The sequence below is a fragment of the Felis catus genome, chromosome C1 (assembly GCF_018350175.1).
Source record: "Felis catus isolate Fca126 chromosome C1, F.catus_Fca126_mat1.0, whole genome shotgun sequence".
NCBI lineage: Eukaryota > Metazoa > Chordata > Mammalia > Carnivora > Felidae > Felis > Felis catus.
Genome location: NC_058375.1, coordinates 62,115,884 through 62,140,336, shown reverse-complemented (window position 1 = coordinate 62,140,336; position 24,453 = coordinate 62,115,884). Strand labels below are relative to the sequence as shown.

Sequence of the window (24,453 nt, the reverse complement as noted above, 5' to 3'; positions counted from 1 at the left end):
CAATCCATTCATCATTCTGATATCTCTCCCCTAAAATTTGTGTTCCAGTTATAATTATCCTTTTAAAAGGACAAAACTGGGTACTATTTTGTTTGGCTATCTCAGAAGAGAGAGGAATAATCCCATCCTTATTCCGTAGCAAGATAGCTACTTCACATTCTAACTCCCACAGAGTTTGTTATCCATTGACATTCATGATGCTCCTAAACCATATCTCCACCATTTGATATTCTTACTGTTGTTTCTTTGACCCTGGTGTGTGATGTTATACTGATTCTTGTTAGACATGTCCCATCATTTTATCTTCTGAGATATGGAATTCCACAAACCAAGCCCCTGAAAGCTGATTTGGGTCCATTATTTAGTACAACCCAGTCCAGCAAGTTCTCTTGCATATAGTTATTCATCTTCTCTATGAGGGGAGATTGTGCTAAGAGGCTTGGTCAGTATAAGAAGATAAACTAGTTTAGGAAGTCCTACCATTGTCTCTTGTTTCTGGAATCCACTCTTTCATCTAATTGGATATATTCCCCAGACTTGGATATCTCTTTCATCTAATTGGCTATATACCCAGCAGTTTTGCCCTGGGAAACTCAAAGGTTCCGAGTGAGGGGACACTTGGAACTCAAGCCTTAAAACTGTCTTTCAACATTCAAGGCCTCTGGCAGATTCTCTTGTTGGTAGGAGCTGCTGAAGCCCCACCAAATATATATGTTTCAGGACCGAAGAGAAAGGAATGAAAGTTTAATGTCCAGAGACTGAAGCTACTTCCTACATACAAGGCTTCCTTTTTAGAAGTTCTGGTAAAGAGTTATGAGACAGAGCCATTCACTCCAGGCTGTAAGTGAAGACCTGGAACCCTTTCCCGATAAACTGGGTTCTAATGACACTAAGTTGAGATTTTTTTTTTTTTTTTTTTTTTTTTGGGAAAAAAAGTGGGATGGTTCCACTTTGGAATTTCACTGTGCAATCTTGGGTTGATGCTGTTTCCCCTGTTTTGGCCCTTCCCTTCATATGCATATGTATATATGAGCCTATATGTGTGATATCCACCCCCCTCTCTTGCAGCATTCATTTGCCTTGGGAATATATTATTATTTTTGAATTAGTGCTCATGTTTTAGCTTCCTTACTTATTTTCAAATCCTATCTTCTGACCAGGTGTATAGAAAATTAAGGCAATTAGAGAGAAAATTAAAGCAAACAGCTCCTTGATATTAAGGGAAGAAAATTCCATTAGCCTGATTACCAACATATATCACTTTATGCAACATATGTGTGGTATAAAAGCAATGCATCCCAATTAATTTATGCACTAATTTTAGTGATAATTTTCCCTTTCTTATTGAGCATAAATACACAATGGCTTAAAATTTAATTTATGTTTCACTGTATATAGGAGCTTTTGTATAGAAAAAAGTTGATTTAAACAATTAACTTCTAACGTATTGCATGCACTTGCAAGCAAGCAGGGGAGGAGGACAGGGAGAGGGAGAGAAAATCCCTAGCAGGCTCTATTGACCTCACAAACCATAAGATCAGGATGTAAGCTGCATCAAGAGTCAGATGCTTAAGGGACTGAGCCCCCCAGGGGTCACTACTGTATTTTCAAGTTTTTACATATTAATTTTAAAGCTGGGCATACCTGTGTCCATTTGCCTGACTGATTATTTGTTGGAAAGGCCTAGATTCATGCTGGATTTGTTTTTATCCCTATAGATTCAGTTAGTCCACCCTAGAAACTTAATGAACAGGTTAAAAATATGAATGAAGTTATAGACCTCCATAACTACTATCTTTCTAGAAGCACCATCTTACTTATTCCCCAACACCCTTGGATACTCAAGACTTTTTATGGACATATTTCAGAAGCTAAAGTTCTTACCTCAATGTTGCAGAGACACTCTTCTAACTTGGTAACAACTTCAGAAAATTCGGGTCTTCCCTGTAAATAAAGAAAAGACTTTTTTCCCCCAAAGAATAAAAGGGAGGCAACTCTCTTTGGATTTTAAAATTGGGTATTTGCATTTGTAAAGAATGAGATTAACAATAAAGTATATTTTTATTTAAAATACACTTGTATTGAAGTGTTAATTGAATGTTCATTTGCTGTTCAGGGAGGGATGTTGAGTCTCCTTCTGATAAGAGTTTTAAGTCAGAATTTGCAACTACATTCAGATAATGAAATAGTGGAAAAGCTTTAATTAGCTTTGCATGCTTTTAAATGGCAGGTTTTTCTCTTCAAAATGAAAGAATAAAAGTGAATACTAAAAACTGTTAACTATCTCAGTGCCTTATAATATACTGTACAATGTGTCTGTAGGAAAAGAACGACTAAAGCAAATTTTATAATTAGCTTCATTTTTGAAAAATGCCACCTCAGATTCAAAGCTAAGATCAATAGAAACCTCGTGACTATATCCTATTTTAGGGTTAAGATAAGCTTTTTATATTAAAAAACCTGCCCTTAAAGACATTGTTCGTTATGAACTTCTGTGTCAGATGAGTCTGCTTAAACAAACATTTACTGTATTCTGATCATATTCCAAACTTTGTTCTAGTTGCTAGGGATACAAAAATGATTATGGATCTATGAAAAAAATTCTGGGAATTTTAGAAAGTGTTGTTCTCTTTGGAAGAAATTATATGCCTCCTTTTGTCAGATCCTAAGGACTATATAACCTATCATTTCTCCTTTATGTAACTTTCACTGCCAGGAGGTGGATAGCCCAATTTAACATTCAGGTGCAGTAACCGACTAATTTAGATTCTTAGTAGAACAATTTCTCCCTTAATATCTAGCCTTCCCCTGAGGACACTACTTCCCCTAGAGCCCACTCAAGTGGAAGCTGTTTTATCTTGCATATTCCTGGTACCTTCTGGTTGGTGGGGGAGGTGATGGGGTGAGTAGAGTTCTGGGTCTTCCTTACTGTTCCTGCAACTTCCGAATGGTTTCTCCTCTAAAAACCACCGGTTCATCAAGCTCTCCCACCAGTCATTCTCCCCCATTCTTTGAAGGCTTTAGTGTTTGGCTTCCTGCCATGCTAACACTACTTAGTGCTTTTAATATCCATGTAGCTCATCATCACAATAGTCTGACCTCTGGGTTCCTTTGTCTCCTCTTCTGCCTTGATCTTACACCCCACCTTCCTGGTAGGTAGTCACATAGCTCCTTAGATAGACCCTGTTACTAACAAGGTCTGCAACCCTTCAGTGTCTCCAATCTGTCAATTTCCATCAGATCACTATCTTGGCTCTATATCTCCTTTCTTTCTAGCTTACTTCTTCTGAAACCCTGACTCCAACAATCTTTAACTACACAAACCATCTTACCACTTTAAGAAACCAACTTTTTATTGTGAACATTTTCAAATATACCGTAAAGTATGAGAGAACAATTCAATAAACCTTCATGTATCTATCACTCAGCCTTAAAAAAACATGTTTTTGCTAATATTTTCTATGTACATACATACGTCCATATCTATCTACCTACTTTTCATCTAATCTCCCCTATTTTTTGTTCATCTTACCACCTTTTCACTGTCATTTACTCACCTTGTTTCTTCCTGTGCTTAGCTTAGATTTCACTGGCAATCATAATCACTCTCTTCCATACTACCTCAACTCCCTTGCCTTATCATGCCTTTTTATACAGTATTGGGAAAAATCCCAATCTTGACTGAATCCATCCTGACTGGACTTACTTCAAAATCATGTCCCTCTAGGGAAGCCTGGGTGGCTCAGTTGGTTAAGTGTCCAACTTCAGCTCAGGTCATAATCTCATGGTTTGTGAGTTCAAGCCCCACGTCAGGTTCTCTACTGTCACTGCAGAGCCTGCTTCAAATCCCGTCACCCCCCGCTTCTCTCTCTGCCCCTCACCCACACATGTGTGCACTCTCTCTCTCTCTCTCTTTTTCTTTCTCAACAATAAAAAAAAAAATCATTTCACTCTAACCTCAAGTGCACCCTCAGTACTCCCTTGGGAGATTACACATTTTTAGTTCACTCACTCTTCCACACTCCAGACCTGTCTTGTACCTTCTCCTCTTTCCTCAAATGTCTAATTCCCACTACTACATTGACCACTCACCAATGCCTAAATTCACATAATTTGCCTTCAGTCCCACTTTTATGGATGAATTTTGCCTGATTCTATCTGAGGCCAATTCTTATCCCTGCCAATCTTCAAGGGTATTGCTCTAACAATAACTTTTCCTTCTACTTTTCTTGCATCACCAATGTTTCTTTTATTTAATCCCAACATACTATTACTTCTTCCATCTTAAAAACAAATAAGCAACAAAATAAAACTCTTGACTACACTTCTTCCTCAAGCTAGTACTCCATTTTCTCTATTCGCCAAAATTGCTCAAAAGAATTGCCTAAATTCACAGTCTTTTACTTTATTCCTTCCATGTGATCTCCACCCAAATCACGTTTTCTCCTGTAACACTTTGCTAACCCTGCTCTTGTTTAGGATACAAAGACCTGTCTCCACATTGCTAAATTCAAAGGTTAAGTTTCAAAGCTCAGCCTATTTGGCACTGCATTAAATACAGATAATCATTCATTTATGCCTGAAACATTCTTTAATAGGATTTAAGGTCACTACTTCTCACTATTTTTCTCTTCTCTCACTTGCTCTTTCTCAGTCTCCTCTGTTAATTTTGCTTTTCTTCTTTATCTTTAAATTCTGGATTGCACCAGGACTCAGGCTTTGGGTCTCTTCTCATCTATCTTTAGAGTTAATTTGTTGAGGGTTTAATTCTGTCTCATGGTTTTAAAAAACAACTCCCAAATATCTATATCTAGCCCAGTACACTCCCTAGGCTAAATTCACATATGCAATTTCTTATATTTATAGTCTTCCCTGCTTCAGTAAATGGCAACACCATCCTTTCACTTACAGAGGCCAAAAACCATAGACTAATCTCTAATTTCTTTCTTTGTCATACTCTTGCTCCTAATCTACCAGGAAATCACATTCATTCTGCTTTCAAAGGGTATCCAGAAACTGAATGGTCAGATAGCATTTATAGCAGATGGACCCTCCCCCAGACAGCTGTAAACTCTGGACTAAATATAAAAGACAGCTACCTGAAGGCAGAAGAGAGGGAACAAAAGCTGGTAGATTCTGGAGGGGAGTCAATTAGAAACAAGGAAAGGCATGTAGTAAGTTTTCCGCTTTAAAATTTTTTTTACAACACCTACCCTAAGGGCAGACCTCATCTACGTCTTAGGAAACAATTAAAATTCTTATGAAAGCCTGCAGGCTTGGTTGCTTAAAAAACCAGAAGATAAAATTCAGGGCAATCAAAGTTTTTCAGCTATGGTTTTATAACAAGTTATCACAAATTTAGTTGGTTTAAAACGATACCCATTTATTATCTTACAGTTTCCATGGGTTAGGAATTGAGTGCAAAATAACTGGGTCCTTTGCTCAGGGTCTCACCAGACTAAAATCAAGGTGTCAGCTAGCACTGTGATTCTCATCTGAGGCTCAAGACCTCTTCTAAGATCACTGGTTATTGAAGAAATAATTTCAGGGGCTCCTGGGTGGCTCAGTTGGTTGGGCGTCTGACTTCAGTTCAGGTCATGATCTCATGGTTCACAAGTACGAGCCCCGTGTCAGACTCTGCGCTGACAGCTCAGAGCCTGGAGCCTGCTTTGGATTCTGTGTCTCCCTCTCTCTATGCCCCTCCCCTGCTCATGCTTTTCTCTCTCTGTCTCTCAAAGATAAATACATGTTAATTTTTTTTTTTTTTTTTTTTTTTTTTTTTAAGAATTCATTTCCTTGTGGTTGTGTGACTCAGGTTGCTGTTTTCTTGCCGATAGTAATTCAGGGATGACTCAGATTCTGGAGAATGCAGTTTCTTGCCACATGGTCCCTATTAAGTCGTTCACAACATGGCCATTTGTTTTCTTCCTGGCCAGCAAGGACATGTTTCTCTTCTTCCTCTGTGACAACTGGAGAAACATTCTCTGCTCTTAAAGGGTTCATCTGATTAGATCAGTCCTACCTAGGATGCTTTTCCTTTTGCCATATGAAGAAACATAATTATAGGAGTAATATTTCATCATATTCATGAGTTCTGCCCATATTTAAGGGGAGGGGATTATCCTTGGCACGTATACCAGGGGGCAGGGATCTTGGTGGCCATCCTAGAATCCTGCTAGAAAATGAGGGGAGATTCTGGAAGACAAGAGTCTGAGAAAGGGAGCCCCAGGATCTGCATATAAACTCTGTTTAAATCTCTGGCTGACCTCTGGACCACATATGCATGGGGTTGACTAAGCAGCTCAGGTAGGCTTAAAAAAATGAACTGACATTAGGTCTTTTGCCAAATGTAGGACATTGTTACTATTTTCTCAGACTAGAATTATCTAACTCTTATTCTCTGCCTGTAGAAATCCTCTGCCCTCTTCAAGGCCCAACTCACAAGATACATCCTTCGTTAAGTGTTCAAGTGATTCCAAACATTAATTTTGCAACTTTGTTTAGATTTACTTCATTCTTCCTTGTGTTATAACTAGGTATTTATGTGTTTATGTCACTAACTAGAAAGCGCTTTGAGAATAAGCAATGCCTTATTTATTCCTGATAACCTCACATGTTCCATTGTACAGGATAGCTTGTCTGAGCTCAAATTTGTTACATTAAATTGCATCATAATAAAAAATTATCCATAATCTACCTCTATTTTTCATCTAAACCATCATCATCTCTTTCTTGTAGTTGTATAGTTGCATTATAACTACTTTTGCTGCTTCTGTTCTTTGCCTATCAAAAGTATTCTCAACATGATAGCCAACCTACAGCTAACATAATACTCAATGGTGAAAAACTCAATGCTTTTACTCTCAGATCAGGGATAAGACAAGAATGCCACTCTTGCCACTTTTATTCAACCTAGTATTTATTGGGAGTCCTAGCTAGAGTAATTAGGCAAGAAAAAGAAATAAAAGGTATCCAAATTGGAAAGGAAGAAGTAAAACTGTCACTATTTATAGATGGCATGATATTACATGTAGATGGCGTGACAGAAGACCCTTGAGACTCCACCAAAAAACTGTTAGAACTGATAAGAAAATCCAGTGACGTTGCAAGATACAAAACCAAATGTACAAAAGTCTGTTACATTTCTATACACTAGTGATGGACTGTCAGAAAGCGAAATTAAGAAAACAAAACCATTTTTACTTATGTTGAAAAGAATAAGACCCTTAGGAATAAATTTGACTAAGGAGGTGAAAGATCTGTACACTGAAAACTATAAGATGTTGATGAAAGAGATTGAAAAATACACAAATAAATGGAAAGATATTCTGTGCTCATGGATTGGACAAATTCATACTGTTAACATGTCCATACTACCTAAAGCAATCTATGGATTCAGTGCAATCCTTACCAAAATTCCAAAGGCGTATTTCCATGAAAATGGAACAAATGATCCTAAAATTTGTATGAAACCACAAAACACTCCAAATAGCCAACACAATCTTGAAAAAGGACAAAGCTAGAGGCCTCATGCTGCCTGATTTCAAACTATATTACAAAGCTAGAGTAACCAACACAGTAGCCAAAATAATCATTTAAAAATGTACTACAGGGGCGCCTGGGTGGCACAGTCGGTTAAGCGTCCGACTTCAGCCAGGTCACGATCTCTCGGTCTGGGAGTTCGAGCCCCGCATCAGGCTCTGGGCTGATGGCTCAGAGCCTGGAGCCTGTTTCCGATTCTGTGTCTCCCTCGCTCTCTGCCCCTCCCCCGTTCATGCTCTGTCTCTCTCTGTCCCAAAAATAAATAAACGTTGGAAAAAAAAAATAAAAATGTACTACAGATCAAGTAATATCACTCATAAAAGACTCCAATTACACTCATCTGATCTGGATACAAACCTAAACCCTTACATTCATCTGTAAGGCACACATAGCCTGCCCTTAGACTGCCTGACCTTCCCTTCCCTTCCTACTGTGTTCTTGGTCACGCTGACCTCTTCAGGCCAAGCACACCGGGCTCCCATTGATTTTTGCTTTCAGTATTCTCTCTATTCTCTCTACCAGAACTGACCAGTGCCTTCACCTCCTCCAGGTCTTTGTTCAAACGCTACTTTATCAGAGTTTTCCCTTGTTCACCATATTTAGAACCCCCAAGCCAGTGCTAACTGCTCCCTTTTTCGCTTGATTTATTTCATAGCTCTTATTACCAGATGACTTAATACCCATTTTCATATTTCTTTATTTGTCGTTTATATCTCTTATGGAATGTCTGCCCCATGAGGGCAGGGATTTACTGTTGTCACTACATTATTCCCACTGATGTTAGCAGTGTCCAGACTACAGAAGGCATTCAATATATATTGTTGAACGAATGACAGAATTAATAATTTTATGTTTTATTTACATTTTATTTAATTCAAAAACTATGTTATCATATAGAGAGTTTTTTATTATAAAATGTGTTTCATATTCTCCCCCTCCCCAAATCAGTCAGATAATACATTATAAATAAATAGGCTGTGGGGAATATTATATCCAAATTATGTTAACATTTCATTGGAGGGCTGAAAGAGCATAAAAATAATGGTAGAATTTAACATTTATTAAATAGGGCATTCTATTGAATTTTTACAATATGCTCTATAATGTAAACATTTGTTATTATTTCTATTTCAAACATGAAAAGGCATAAAAGAAAAAAGAAGTAATTTACCTAAGATACTATCGTCAGTAAAGAGCAGAACTGAATTCAAAGCTAGGTAGAGCTTGTGATCTTAATGCTCCTCCAGACTCCCTTTCTAAGTATGGCATCTAAATCTGTACAGAATAATTTGCTTGTACTTATGTAAGATTCAGTGCCTGAGATTAACTTCTGCACACTAGAAAGAACACTTAACAGAGAGTTAAAAGATGGTGAGGTTAAATACTGAAGGGCTATGCGACTTTAGATAGTTGATTAACCATTCTGAACTTCAGGTTTTCAGCCTCAAATTGAGTTGCAGAGTTAAAAGAATTAAATAAGATAATGTATAAGCAAAAAAAAAAAATTACGAAGTAATTTAATTCTTAAGTAATCTGTACTAATGTGTGTGCCGTGGATATGAGGTCTCTAAATTTATGGCCAAATGCTTTAAAAGTTTGGTTTAAATTATACACAAATTAAGAATTCTAGCTATTTATCTGGCATCTTGTGAGAACCCAAGGTGCTCATTAAATAGCAAAAATCACCCAAATGGCTCCTGAGCTGACTATACTGAAAGCACGGATAATAAATACCAACATCATGATGTGCCTGCTCTCTCCTTTCAGGTGGATGGCTCATACTCTTCGCCATGATGCTGCAGGTGGTGGCGGCCTGCCCTGCGTCATGTGTGGTGTGCGCCAAAGATGTGACCCTCTGTCACCAGCTCACCTATATAGTAGGTAATAAAACCAATAACTCTTAAAAGAAAGTGTTAAGTGTATCTGGCAAATCCGTTGCCATGGCTTTCATTACACTGAGCGCTCTCTGGGCCCAGCCTGAAAGAGGTAAATTTTTAAAGAGCAAGCTTTTCACAGTGACTGAAGACTGATACTATTATTTTATTTTTCCAATTCCTGGTGGTCTCAACCAAAGCTATGTTAAGACCTGCAGAGGTAACTGAAATATTCTGCTATTACAAAAGAATACTACCATTTCATGCAGCTACATACTTTTTTCTAAGAAAAGAAAAAAAAAGCAAGCCACTTTAATTATATTTTTGTCCACACTTTGTGCATATGTGAACCCTACCGCTGGCTGGAAAAAAATATCAATGAATCAGAAACCTGAACTACAATTGCTCAACATTAGTAAGATTAAGTGATGTACCAGCAAAACAGATTATTATCAAAGTGCATCTAATTTTGAAAGTCTAGTCTTTTTTTATTGGTGGTAAATGAGCTGTAGAAATGCTAACAAGATACACTGCCTGTATTCATTACATATTGCTTGCTTAAGTCAACAATTTAATAAGACACCTTATTAACAAATTTGAGGAGAATGTGATTTACATTCCGATATCCAAGACGAGATAAACAAGCTATAAGTTCTTCCAATGGAAAAATTTCAGAAACAAGTCCGAGTTAAGATGGAGCAAATGAAGCTGATTTTTTTTTTCATTTTGAAAATCCTATGACTCTATGAGAATTAAGAGATAGAAGTTATCGTCATCCCTGACAGGAGAGAGACAGTTTCAAGGGTAGTTTGTTGTACACGGTTTCCAATTAGTATCAAAAACACTTAAACACTAAAATCCTACCCTCTCAAATAGATTTCCTGACTTCACTCCTTCCCCCCGCCCCAGCACCCCATCGGAGATAGCTGATGTCGGTAAGAAACAAATATTCCTCATCTACCTTGTCGCACCTCTCTATCTTCCTTCTCATTTACAGTACGTCACATTTGTGAAGTTAAATTTCATAAACACAGAGCAGTAAATGGATGACCTGTGGGTGGAGCGTCTGTCTAGTCCTAGACAAGAAGTAATTGACAGAATCAATAGCCTGCTCCCTCAGACTCAATAAATCCCTAGAGAACTGGGGATCCATAAAAATGAAACTCCCTCAACCCATATCAAAAACAATATTGAGAGAAACAAAATGCTAAACTGGCCAGAATTAATAGAATTCAAATAATCAGTGATAATACTATAAAGAAAAAAAAAAAAACACCATGACTTAAGCTTGCTGGTGCTGTAGAGATGGGAACAATTCTTCCAAGAGAAGGCACTGTGAAAATTCTTTGTTTTTTTTTTTTTACATTTTTTTATCTCTTTGTTTCAGCAGTGCAAGTCTGAATTCCATAAGGGAATTGTGATTTGCTTCCCCCATGGTTGATTGTTCAAATATCACCTGTAGACCTCCCAGGGACAATGGTCTCTTCCATCTTTATGACACTGTCATTTGCAGTCAAAACAATTTTAGCATGATAAAGATGTGTTACAATAACTCCTGATTATAATACATCTTTATTGAGTTAAAATGCTTTGATTTCTAATGACAGAGCAGTGATGGCTCTGAGGTGATTATGGTGAAGGGATTTAACAGTCGGAAGCCTTGAGTACCACCTGCCATCACATGATATACTTCATTGGAGGGAACAGATATTAGGGAGGAGGCCAAGATGGCCCAGACTATAATGAGAACCCCACTGACAGATCCTTAGGTCATCCGGAGAGAATATGGATCCTTACCAAGTTGCCAACTTTTAACCTGGAGCTAAAAAGCAGAAACCAACCCTCCTTTTCACTCCTCCCATCCAATCTATACCTTTAAGTTTGAAAGAAAAGGTGACTGCTTTCACAGCATCAATATACACTGATGGTGGGAAATGGGTTAGGAAGCTCAGACCCAGGCATGGCTCTTGGGGGAATCTGCTTGGGGCCAACAGGGCTGGAGCAGGTCACTGCACAGCCTCACAGAGGAGAAGCCTATAAAGCCACCTTCAAAAAAAAATCAGTGGTGATAATTCTAAACAGTGAATTAACTTTGACATGGAAAGGAACAGATGGGTTTATGTTTCTCAAATAAACATGTCATAGAAACAAAGAATATAAAAATCCATCATTCTGATAAAGAGCCAGCTTCCCTTTAAACTGAGAAATCAGAGAATTATTTTCATGTTGTTTATTGTTCTTACCCAGGTGATAAGATTGCTCAGAGGGCATCGATTGTCTCAGCTCTCCACTGTACTCTCCTCTCACTTGTGTGTGCCTTGTTTCTGGTGTGTGCTTTTCTTCCCCACAGCAGCCCCTGTGACCACGAGGGTTTTAATCATCACTGATGGATACCTCTCCACTATAGACAGCACAAACTTGTCTCTCTTGTTTAATCTTGCCTTGCTCTCCTTGAGCAGAAATGGCATCGAGGATGTTCGGGAAGATGCCCTGCATGGCCTCTCAAAGTTGCAGACATTGTTGCTGGAGCACAACCGCATATCCAGCTCTTCGCTTACTGATCACACCTTCAGCAGGCTTCTCAGTCTGCAGGTTCTGGTGCTTAGCAATAACGCTCTCCGCACCCTGCAAGGGTCCTGGTTCCGAAACACCAAGGGCCTGACCCGGCTCCAACTGGATGGGAATCAGATCACTAATCTGACAGACAGTTCTTTTGGAGGCACAAAGCTCCACAGTCTCAGGCATCTGGATTTATCTAACAATTTTATTTCCTACATTGGGAAAGATGCCTTCCAGCCCTTGCCTCAACTACAGGAAGTGGACCTTTCTCGAAATAGGTTGGCCCACATGCCAGATGTTTTCACTCCATTGAAGCAGTTGATCCTTCTGAGTTTAGATAAGAACCAGTGGAGCTGCTCTTGTGATCTCTACCCTCTTGCCCGGTTTTTAAGAAACTACGTTAAGTCTTCTGCTCACATGCTCAGGAATGCCAAGGACCTAAATTGTCAGCCGTCTGACACAGCGGTGGCCATTGCAAAGAGTGTGCTAAAGCTGTCTGAGACCAACTGTGATTCCAAGGTTTCCAACTTGACTCTGGTTCTAAAGGACAGAAGTTCCCTCCTCCCAGGGCAGGATGTGGCCCTGCTGACTGTCCTTGGCTTTGCAGGTATGCCACGGAGAAATGTGTCCAACTCTTCTCCATATTCTTAAAATACACTGAATGATGCCAATCCTGGGCAATTGGGGAAATTTTCCAGGGCTTTGGAAGAGAGAGGTTGTCACTGAATGTGGGAGGATAGTGATTAACTTGGCACAGGTTGTTAGAATTTCCTGTTGCAGAGAAGCTAACAGAAGAAAGGGGCTTGGACCAGAATTCAAGGGCTAGGTCTTGGTATAACTACCCCTGTAATCCTGAGTCTATTACCTTGCTATTTAGACTTCAGTTATCTTGTCTAGTGTGGGAATAGTATCTATATTTCATCCATCATCCATCTGCCATGAACTACTGGTACATTCATTAAAATGCTAGGAATGGGGATTAAAAAGTGATGAGACGTGGTCTCTTTCCTCAAGGCACTCACATACATGTGTATGCCTCCCCATGGGATAGTAAGAATTGGTGAGCTTAACCACGTGCACGAGGACGTGCTATTAGGACAATCACATGCAATCCTGCTCTATAATGGTTGTACAGCACAATGATTAAGTACACGAGCTCTGCAATTAGATTGCCCAAGATTGAATCCTGGCTCCCCTCTTACTTGCTATGTGACCTTGGGCATGTTATTTAGCCTCTCTCTGCCTTGATTTCCTCCTATTTGGGGGTTCTGAATTCTTACAAGATTTCTGTTTGTCTAACTCATTCCTAAACTTGGCGCATACCTCCCCAGATTGACTAAGTAGAAGATAATTTTCAACTCTATTATTTTGCTGTGGTAGTTTAAGCATTTCTTTAACTATGCATCAGCTATTGTTACCTTTCACTGGATGAATGATATAAAGTGGTACTTAGTGTCATTAGTCAAAGATCAAATACACATGAAATTTCTTGAGTCATCTACCTGGAATGTGTATTTTCCCCCTATGCTTGTAGTTCGTGGTGAAATCCTTAGCACTTGTAGGTAACCATGGCGAGGAGTGGTGGGTAGGGTGGGGTGGGGTGGAGGTGGTTCCTCAAAGCTAGAAGACCAGAGGCTGGGCAAATTACATCCAGGACTGAAATGAAGGTTTTGAATATGTGCTATATATAATTATTCTATAGTAGGTTTCCAGTGAAATCTGAACATCATATTTTCAACTCTTCCTGAGAGTTACACTTTTAATCAGAATAGATGGAAACCAGAGTCAGGTCTAAACAATGAACTACCATCGGCAATAATCAAACTCACTTGGAAGTGAATTTAATCCTCTCAGAAAGATAAATTGTTTTAAAAACTGTGTAACCATGTCAGTAATTATAAGTGTTAAGAAATAATTTACCATAAAAGACAAAAGTAATAGGGCAGGGAGTTTTACCCTAAATGTCCGAGAATGCTAGAGTTCAAAGACTAGTTCTAGGGAATAATTAATACTTCTTTCGATAAGAACATACACAGATGCAAAATGTTGTGGGGCTCAAATAGATTTGGGTAATGCTGGACTAAACAAAGTGAAACCGGCTTCTTTACTGCAGTGTTTTCCTCATTGCCTTTCATTTTCTAATAAGCATTATGAACCCCAAAGTTCATACAATGTGGAGCACTTCTCAAATTCATTTAACCATTAACTCTTTTTTCACGGAGGATTTCACTACATTAGTATTTTGTAGGGCATCATTTTGGAAATATTACAATAGAGATTTTCAGTATCTTCTAGGTATTTTTATCTATTTTCGGAAAAGATTTTACTAACAACTTATGTTAGTGTAGAGATAGACATAAATTCTGGAAGATTCAAATTTTGTCAAAATAATAGGAAGCTTATAATAGGAAGCATGGGTAAATTCGTATAGTTATGAACACACACATGTTAAGTTTTAAAGTGTGAAAGTATCATAATGCATCTTTCACTGAGTAATTGTTACAGATGCTGTTTTGAGAAGGTGTTTGTCTTTTAAAAAACTCTGATTTTGTACAATTTATTCTATTAAGACTCTACTCCTTTTGAAGTAAAAGTGTAGTCAATAATCTATACCTGTAGATTATGGGGTAAAAGACTTAGAACTATAATTTGACCTCTGATTTCCCTTTCCTTCTTTGGCTACAGTAAATCATTACAATTCCAGGGAATATAATCATATTCAGTGAATTTAAAACTATTAAGTGATTATTTGGCATCAAACGCTAACATCTTAACACTTCCTACTCTGAATTGGTGGGTGAAAAGAGAAAGATTTCATGAAGCTCTAACATTTCCAATGAGAACTTATTAAATTTGTTTTTTGTTGTTATTGTTGTTTTTCCAACTCAGAAAGATTGTTAGAACAACCTCTTAAAAATAGCAACAATGCCCATGGCAATGAAAATTCAACCATCTCCTTAATAGCACGTTCAGGCTGCCTACAAGCTTCATTTGCTGCTTTCTGCTCCCTGCACTAATAGAAAGTGACCATACCTGAGTGGTAATGTGATACAGACATACTTCTAGCATCAACAGCAGGAGAGTGAGTGGTTCCTTGCCATTTAGACACAATTAGAGGAGAAATTTACCCTATAATCAGATTATGCCTACTCTCATTTCAATGGCTGATGCATGTGTTTAAAAAATTTTAGGTCTTTATTTCCTTTATTATTTGGTTTAGTAACTGCACCAGCCATACAAAGTATTCTCTTAATGATTTTACTTTTTGGACTTTTTAATCCTTCTCCCCTCCCCCAACCATTAAGTGTTCTAGGACCTAATAGGGCAATATCAAACCTAAACAATAGAAGCAACAATCATAACCATGAATCATGATGATAATTCACTGAACCTTACTTTAATCAAAGCACTGCATTAAATATGTCACATATATTACCTCACTTAATTTCTGAGTGGTAGTAATCATCCCTGTTTGACAGAGGTGGAAAAATAAGGCTCAGAGAGGTTAGAAAACTTGCCCAAGGGAGGGTGCCTGGATGGCTCAATTGGTTTAGCATCTGACTCTTAGTTTCCCCTCAGGTCATGATCTCATGGCTCATGAGTTCCAGCCCTGCATCGGGCTCTGTGCTGACAGCGTGGAGCCTGCTTGGGATTCTGTCTGTATCCCTCTCTCTGCCCCTTTTGCTCTTTCCTCTTTCTCAAAATAAATAAATAAATACCCTCTTTCTCTTTCTTTCTTTCTTTCTTTCTTTCTTTCTTTCTTTCTTTCTTTCTTTCTTTCTTTCTTTCTCTTTCTTTTTTTTTTAAAGAAAACTTGCCCAAGGGAAGTGTCAGAACAAAGCTTTGAATCCTGAGTTTTCTTACCCCATGTAAGAGATATAGAGTGTTTCCAAAATTTTCGTATTTTCATATGTTTTTAATATTTTAAAGCTTAAACCATTGTTTGGAATAACCCTAGCTCTAGGATCTGGCAATAAAAACATTCTGGTCTATATTTTGCTACTACTTTTAAAAAATGTTGAGTCTTCAATAGATATTAAATTATTTCAAACTGTGACAGCACTAAGAATATACTGTTGTCAACTAAATTAAAATGAGGCTTATAAGACTTCAAGATCTAGTAAACTACCCAAAGGTTGAAGTTTTGTATCAGCGGCTGCTGTTCTCTTTGGAATCTTCATCCTTAACAGAACAAGGAAGCGACCATGCCTGACACTTCCCATTTTCTTTCAAGTTCAAAAAATAACATCATATTTTCATTAAAGTTGCCTGCAGTGGAGGGAACCAGGCATGGTGCAGTCAATTGAAAAGTCTAAAATGCTGACATCATCTCTTTCACTGTTCTCATTTCCAGTGTCAGGAAACTGTGTTCTCTAGGGGAAATGACTTGCCTGAGGTCACACGGCAATTTATGGTCAGAGCTAGACTTAGAAGACAGAGCTCCTAGCTCAGTTGATAGTGATGCCATGTCTTCCCAATCATCATTTGTAACATTAGACCACTCAGTGCATTTCATTATTAGAACTCATAAACAGAATCCCTTCTGTTTATTTAAGAATATTCAATAAACATTTCTGGAGTGCCTGTGCTAGAGTTAAGGGTACTGGAGATACAGAGTGAACAAGACTGAAAAGGTCCATTTCCTCACAGTGATTAATTCTAGCGGCGCGGGGGGGGGTGGGGGCGGGCAGGGGAGAGACAGACAGTGAACAAGCAAGCAAGTGAACCCAATAATTTTATACTGTTATAAGTGCTGAGAAAAAAAGGAAATCACTGTGACAGAGAGGGAGTTGGGTATAACTCAGAGACTTTGGTTTGAACATCTAGGTGGTTGAGCATGCCGTTTGTCAAGATGGGAAACAGGGATGTCTAAACAGGTTAGACTCTGCACGTGAGTTTGAGAAACACTGCCCTTTATAATTTTATTCAGAGAATAAACTATATTATTTAGAGAATAAACTTATTCAGAGAATAAGCTACACATACAAAGAACATGAAAGAACAGTACCAGACAGTCTGAGATTAGACGTCAGTCATTTTATTGTGGGAGTTCATAGAAGGGAATGATCTTTACAAGATGGAAAAAACAGCAAACATATCAAGAAATTTTGAGGTATTGATTCAGTTTTTAAAAGATAAATAAATTTCAAATAAGCAGATAGGAGAAAGTATTGCAGGCATCACTAAGGGTGTGCACAAAGGCTCAGAAGTACTTTAAGACTAATGAAGAGTTTGAAACACAGTGTTTTAATAACGAAAAATGAAAAAGTAGAGAAGGGAGGGAGGTTATGGCCAGATTGCAGGGAATCTTGGATGCCAAGAGTTTGGTCTTTATGCTAATAGGAAGCCAATGACTTTTACAGAGGTGTGGGTGAATCTTTAGGGCTGATGAAAATATGGCAATAGGAGGAGGTTATGTTCTATGGGAATTTCCAGGTACGTACTAAATATAGTCTATTTTTATTCACTATGGGATTAAGAAATAGAAAATTTGGTTTCCTATAGGCAGAAAAAGAACTTTAATGCAAGAATTATTTTATCTTGGATGAATCTCAGTCCATGAAAAAAACCCTTTTTTTCCTACCAAAGATATTCCAGATGACACTTTTTTCTTAAAATTTTTAATAGAGACAAAAAAAAGATCCAAATTAACAAACAGAACAATGTTGAATAAACAGCCTCTGTCTGGACTGACATTTTTCTACATGGTGATAGACTGCCCACCTATTCTGATGCCCTTTAAACCATTAACCTTGATATTTGTGGATTTCACATTTGGTGATTTATACGTTTCTTCCTATGATGTTATCTTTTAATGGTCTCTCTATTTGTCACAGGAGCTGTTGGTCTCACTTGCCTAGGTTTAGTTGTATTTAACTGGAAACTCCAACAAGGCAAAGCAAATGAACACACATCAGAAAACCTTTGTTGCAGAACCTTCGATGAATCCCTGTGTGCTCATGAGGCAAGAAATTACCACACTAAGGGATACTGTAACTGCCACTTAACTCAGGAAAACGAGATAAAGGTCATGTCCATTGTGGGGTCCAGAAAGGAAATGCCGCTTTTACAGGAAAACAGCCATCAAGCAGCACTGGCCTCTGAGTCCACAGCCCTTGACAGATCATTTAGAAACCTGAAAGGGAAAGACCATGGGGCAGACAGCACTTTCTTCTGCTTTGGTGGCAGATTGCTGCAGTCAGGATGTTCACAGCCTCCTGGGAATGTGGCAGCTTTTAATGAAGCCAGCTTACTTACAAGATACTGTCCAAAGAGAGTTAAAAAGCTAAGGAATCACGAGTTGGGGGAAGTCCAACCTCAAAGTCTGCCACAGCATGTAACAAGAACAATAGGTGAGTTGTCTTGTTTTAGAAAATCCCACTCTGTTTAAATTTCTCTGAAAGAGGTAATCTCCTTTAATTTTCTCAATAGAAGAATGCCATAAAAATCATTGTGTAGCACCAGTCTATCCTTCTTATAAACATACTGGCCCCCTCTGGGTGTGGTGTGGGTGTGGATTGGGGGTGACGTGTAGATGAGGACCCCCCACCCCCCGCCCAGGAGCTGAGAGTAAGTATATATTGTGCCTTTTGGAAAGTGAATTTTCTGATCCAATGCCTAACAGTGTTTTGGTTTTTATTTTTATTTATTTATTTTTTTAAGAAAAGAAGCCTTTTAAATAGCAATATACTGTTAAGATTTATGAGAGGCTGAGTATTGGCTTCTATTCCAACATCCTTCGAGCTCTAATGCCAATTCTGCAGTAAGCAACCTTCTCAGAGCATGACATGTTAGAAGAATGAGCCTTCTAATGCTAGTGATTCATTTCAGGAATGATGTCAAGACACACACTTTGCTTGCTGAGCTGTCAGGGATGATAACTTCCCAGTCCAGGGAAAGTCAGGACTTAATTCATCGTCCCATGTTGGGAGCCAAGTGAATCTGGCCATGACATCTACCCACCGTACATGGGCAATGTCAATATTTAGGTGGAGGCAATGAATTAAATGTCTTCCTTTTCCTTCCTGAATAGTAAGGTAATGCTTTCAGGATCAGCAGTGAAACTTTGACAGTTTCTCTGTAAAGAGGTTCCTGTCATTTATGTGAATTGGTTTACAACAAGCAGGGCTTTCTCTCAAATATGAATGGCAGAGGTGCTGCACCAAGAAATTCGTACCATGAGGATATGGCCCTAAGGATGGATTTGGGGACAATTGGAAAAGAATGAACCCGTATGCTGTCTCAGATGTGGCATAAGGCAGGATGTGAATTTATTCCATTGTATTCCCCAGACTCCAGTTCTTACTAGTTTCTGGGGACTGATTGTTTGATTCAAGAGAGGAATAGCCAAGGGGGGGAAAAAAGCAAAAAAAACAAAAACAAAAACAAAATCCCAACAACAAAACATCTGCCATAGAAACCAGATCAGATTGGCTTTATTTTATAAAGAAATAAGTACTTACCCTTTCAACAGAGTCACACCTTAGACAGATGGTTAGCTTTGTCCAATGCCTTAACTTTTCTATGGGAAACTCTTATACTGAAGGGAATGCTGTCTCTTAACCATTTAAACCCAGTCCCTTGTTTCACACAGAGAACACATTTGTTTGTCAAATCAATATATTTACTTTTAAGAAAGACTTGAAATTCTGCTGCCTACCAGGCAGATGGAGATAGAGAAGACAGGTATTTGAGGAAAAAACAACCAAGACCACAAAAGAAGTCAGTAAGAGGCAATGTCACTCTGATTATGTCTTCAAACTTGGGGACACAGAACCATAGTATTTCAGGAGTAAGGGAGACTTTAGAGACTATGTAGTACAAAAGTTCCTAATATTTATCTTTGAGTCACAGAACTCTCTTAGAATCTGATAAAGACTAAAATTCTTTCCCTAGAATAATTTTACACCCACATATAATTCTCATCTAAGTCTTGTCTCTTGATACCCATTGAGTAAATAGCTTCTCCAAGGTCACACAGAAAATTGAAGGCAAATCTTCAAGTTAGATGCTAATGTGAAGCTTAGTTCACCTCTTCCTTTCTATTGCTGAACAGAAATACTTCTTTCTTCCTCTTGGTAAAACAATTTCAGAAGACAAGAGACAGTACGCTTATAAGATGTAATTTTAAGTCTAATATGCATTGGGTTAAGAGAATAGGGTTTGGTGTCAGACAGACTTGGGTCAAGTTCTGCCCATATCATTAGTGGACATGTGATGAGGGGAAATGTTTCACCTCTTTAGGCTTATTTCTTCACCTTAAAAGTGATAGGATGATAGGACTTGTCCAGTGGATCACATCTTCTGTGAATATTAAATGAGATAATGAAGGTATAATACTTAGCACAATGCCTGGCTCTTAGTAGATGCTTAATTAATGGTAAATATTTCTATTACTTTTGTCATTAATATTATTTAACATGTATCATTAATATTATGCTAACATGTACAATTTAAAACTCACAGAGATTTCTGCAATAAAGATAAGGCCATATTCCAAAATACTCATTCATTTAACAAATATTTAATTAATACTATATATTTTTTAAAAGTTTATTTTTTTTATTTATTTTTTTTTTAATTTTTTTTTCAACGTTTATTTATTTTTGGGACAGAGAGAGACAGAGCATGAACGGGGGAGGGGCAGAGAGAGAGGGAGACACAGAATCGGAAACAGGCTCTAGGCTCTGAGCCATCAGCCCAGAGCCTGACATGGGGCTCGAACTCACGGACTGTGAGATCGTGACCTGGCTGAAGTCGGACGCTTAACCGACTGCGCCACCCAGGCGCCCCTAAAAGTTTATTTTTGAGAGAGGAAGAGCACACCTGTGTACATGTGCATGGGAGAGGGGCAGAGAGAGAGGGAGAGACAGAATCCCAACCAACCTCCTTGCTGTCAGCACAGAGCCTGACTCAAGGCTCAATCTCATGGACCATGAGATCATGAGCTGAGCCAAAATGAAGAGTCAGATGCTTACCCAACTGAGCCTCCCAGACACCCCTTAATTAATACCATATTATGTGATGGGAAATAAGGCAGATATGGTCTCTGCTTTGTAGCCAATAGTATCATAACTATTTTGTTGTTGTTGCTGAGGTTATTCTATCTTTGAAATCTGAACATTACTCAATACAGTATCATGTTCTTCCTAATATTTAGTTCCAACTGGGAAATTAATGCAGAAAAAAATTATGCTGGCCATGTGAAAAGAGTTTAGCTATTATTCATTTTTAAAGCTGACATAACCAACAACTAATGTAAAAACATACAACTATGAATGTTTTAATTTCTAATTCTGCAACTTTTAGGTCAGCATTGCAACTGATTAAAATGTGGCCATAAAGAGTAGCCTTGTAAACACACTAAACTACCCAAAGTCTTTTGTGAGTTTGGTTAAAAATCAGGAAATATTCAAGAATTGCCATAATCAGAGGAATCATTTTTGCACCTTTCATAAGGTTTCTAAGCATCTGTTTGGTTGGGGTAATAAAACTCTGCTCAGTGCTAAATTTCTGCATTTATTGTTCAGCAGATATCAACAGTGACACATTTAGTAGAAGATATGCAACATCCGGTTCAGCCTTGGCAAGAGAAAGTCTTGAAAAGCATTTAACAAATGAATCATGGCAGCCTCCAATAGAAAAAAAAGACAATGGCTTACAACCTCACAGGCAGAGACATTTTATTACAGGCTCATCATCCAAGCCTTGTGAGCCTGAGGAACATTGTGTACAAAAGGTCTTACAAAAACATAGATCAAAATATGATGATCCTTGTGGACTGTTAAAACAGAGCAGGCCTAGGTATTTTCAGCCGAAAAATTCTCTTATCTGTAAATATGTACCCTGTGATCAATTTCAAGATTATGTGAAAGAAAAGAAGCCAAATCGTAAAGAACATTCAAAGGCTAAGAAAGAGCAATTCCAAATTAACAGTGCAATAGAAAAATTCCTTATGAGTGAGGACAACATGGAGTTATCAAGGTTGTCAACAAAAATCAAGAAAACATATTCCCCAAAGAGGGTTAGCTTCTGTAATCCTGATTTAGTATCTAAAACATCAACCCATTGGAAACAGCAGAAAAGTCAAAGTAGCCACCTGACCAACTTGGATCTTAAAAAATGTGTCAATCTTCAGGAGGGAAACAAGGGAGGAAAATGGCTTACTGATCCACAGATTCTGAAAAAGAAGAGAACCAGTCAAACTGACCTCAAAGGGAAAATTAAAAAACAAACTTCAAGGATAAAATTAAATTTACACCCTTTTAGAAAAGTCAAAGTCCATCCAGAAAAATCCTTGCCAGAACTCCCAAGGAAATGGAAACACATATTGTTACCACCGAATAAATTATCTAAAGCTTCTCAGAAAGAAGCCAGTATAAACCTTGTGTCCTCTGCAGAATTTTCCCAACAGCAAGAGAGTAACAACTATGTTAGACTCATTTCAAAGAGTGTGCCTCTCAAACATGCTCCAAAGCAGACCCCACATTACAAAAAAAACACTAAAAAGACTCCTCTGCTCAGTACTAATGACTTACCTCTAGTCAACCAGAGCTCTACAGAAGTCAACTGTCACCCTACTGGCTTCATTCTTGCTAGCAGCCTGTCAACATTGCCTCAGCCCACATCCATCAAAGCTGAACACAGGCATTCAAGCTCTCAGTTCTCAACTGAGCAAATGGAAGGTGCAACTCCCCTTGCATTGGATGTTCCTGGGTACTTACCAGCTACCTGGGAAAGTACAGGAAGTGAGGTTTTACCACCCATCAGTACCAGGGAGACAACTGACCAAGAGGCAACAGAGCCCACCCAGCACATGGAGCAGGACAAACCAAAGACCACTGAGCCAAATCAGCTTTCTTTGTCCCTGGGGAATCAAACACAACTTGTAGGTGTCCACAAGACTGACACCTATAAGGAACATACTTTAGATCAAAATCAAACTTTAAAACATGTAGAGCAACACTCAAGTCATAAACAACTTAGAAATGAAGAAAAAACGTTAATGACAAAACCAAAACTATCACATCAAATTGTGGAAAGTTGTATTACGAATGAGGGAAATGATGTAGGAAAAAAACTTTTTCAAACAGAAACTTATGATTCCTCTCTCATTCCCTCTGAGACACAAGCCAAGGGTGACCTAACAATGATGAAGACAAATTCTATTCCCTACCAAAATAGAACAGAGACTCCCAAAGATATCAGTACTTCTCTCAGTACTCAAGCCATTTGGAATCTAACCAATAGTGGCAAAAAAGAAATTGACAGCACAAATGCATTACCTAGAGATGATGGCACTGAAGCACTACAGATAAAAATATTAGAAAAAGAAGAGAAGAAAATGCTTGATGAAAGTGAGGCAAATTCTAGTACATTAGTTAGGACTTCACAGATGACCTTAAAAGGCAGCAGAAAAGAAATGCAGCAAACTTGGGGAAATGGAAAAAGTGAAAAACACATGTTGTATGATTCAAGTTCTGTTGAGGCTACTATTACGGCTAAGGATTTGAGTATCACGTGTTCCCCTGAAACTGAAAATAGACCTTCTTGTAGTGAAATTAACACTAATATGCAAGATTTGGGAGCCATTCAAACTATTCAACCAGATAAAGATAACAACACACATGAAGAAGGTACAGTAAGAGTGGAGATACATGAGGTGCTTTCCTCCTTATCAGAGTTAAAAGACGTTAGTTTTGAGACAAAAACTAAGGTGCCTCTAATTCCTAGAAGAATAACTGAAGCTGAAAACTCTGCTTCAAAACCTACACTGTATCCACCATCTGCTGATTATGTTAATACATCACCTTTAGAGGCAGAACTCAACTAATAATCATTTTCTACGTTAGCTTTCTTCAAAAGGACACACAAACACCCCCTAGCCTTTGCATACATTTCCAATGCATTATTTTGGAGGAAAAAATCCTCAGTACCTCATTGTTATCAATGAAATAAAAGTATGACTGAATATAATGCAAATATCAAAGATAGAGCCACAAGATATGTTTGACACAATTAATTGAGTTTGCTTCTCTAAGGAACAGAAAAATGGGAAAGAAAAGTTTTGTCTAGTCCTGGAAAAGAAAACAAACATTAAAAAAAAAAGCCTTAAGCAAATGAAAGATTAAATAAGAAAAAAGTACTTGAACAGTTTACACTTGATGTTTATTTTATGGAAATTACTGTACACATCTCAATTAGTGGTATTACAATATTGCTTTCTACACAGATGATTATATATTCATATTTGTGCCTGATCTGTTTTCCTAATTATGGTATGAAAATAAAAATTGAGCTTTGTTTGTTAACTGTAGTCTAGCTGATATGCATATTGGTATATTTCAACCATTTGCAACTGTTCTGTTGACAATTATCCTAGATCTTAAGTAGAGTTTTTAAAACCTGTTATTTCAATAAGAGAAAAAAATTAAGGATTTCCAGGGGTAGTAGGCTTGTTCTGTAAAACCTGTAAAAT

General features: G+C 38.0%; 2 protein-coding genes across 6 annotated transcripts in view; one reads left to right on the top strand and one right to left on the bottom strand.

Moving 5' to 3' along the window:
• Positions 1 to 24,453, bottom strand: part of LOC101085560 (serine/threonine-protein kinase TNNI3K) — a 285,312-nt gene that overhangs the window by 54,572 nt on the left and 206,287 nt on the right. For 4 of the 5 annotated variants that reach the window (XM_045036011.1, XM_045036012.1, XM_045036009.1 and 1 more), the window contains one exon: positions 1,885 to 1,944. The exons of the other annotated variant lie outside the window; for it this stretch is intronic. In XM_045036011.1, coding sequence (XP_044891946.1) covers positions 1,885 to 1,944 — 60 coding nt within the window. The remainder of the gene's footprint in view (positions 1 to 1,884; positions 1,945 to 24,453) is intronic. 5 annotated transcript variants of the gene reach the window in all.
• LRRC53 (leucine rich repeat containing 53) lies at positions 9,103 to 24,286 on the top strand. Its single transcript, XM_045036016.1, has 4 exons — positions 9,103 to 9,423; positions 11,767 to 12,582; positions 17,813 to 18,328; positions 21,509 to 24,286. The coding sequence occupies exons 1-4, from the start codon at positions 9,333 to 9,335 to the stop codon at positions 23,806 to 23,808; spliced, it is 3,723 nt and encodes a 1,240-aa protein (XP_044891951.1). The 5' UTR covers positions 9,103 to 9,332; the 3' UTR covers positions 23,809 to 24,286.

Excerpts from the sequence above, each read along its gene's own strand:
- LRRC53 (XM_045036016.1), top strand. The coding sequence starts at position 9,333 with ATGATGCTGCAGGTGGTGGCGGCCTGCCCTGCGTCATGTGTGGTGTGC. Across the intron at positions 12,583-17,812 it reads GACTGTCCTTGGCTTTGCAG|GAGCTGTTGGTCTCACTTGC; the intron begins GTATGCCACGGA and ends TATTTGTCACAG. Across the intron at positions 18,329-21,508 it reads GCATGTAACAAGAACAATAG|ATATCAACAGTGACACATTT; the intron begins GTGAGTTGTCTT and ends ATTGTTCAGCAG.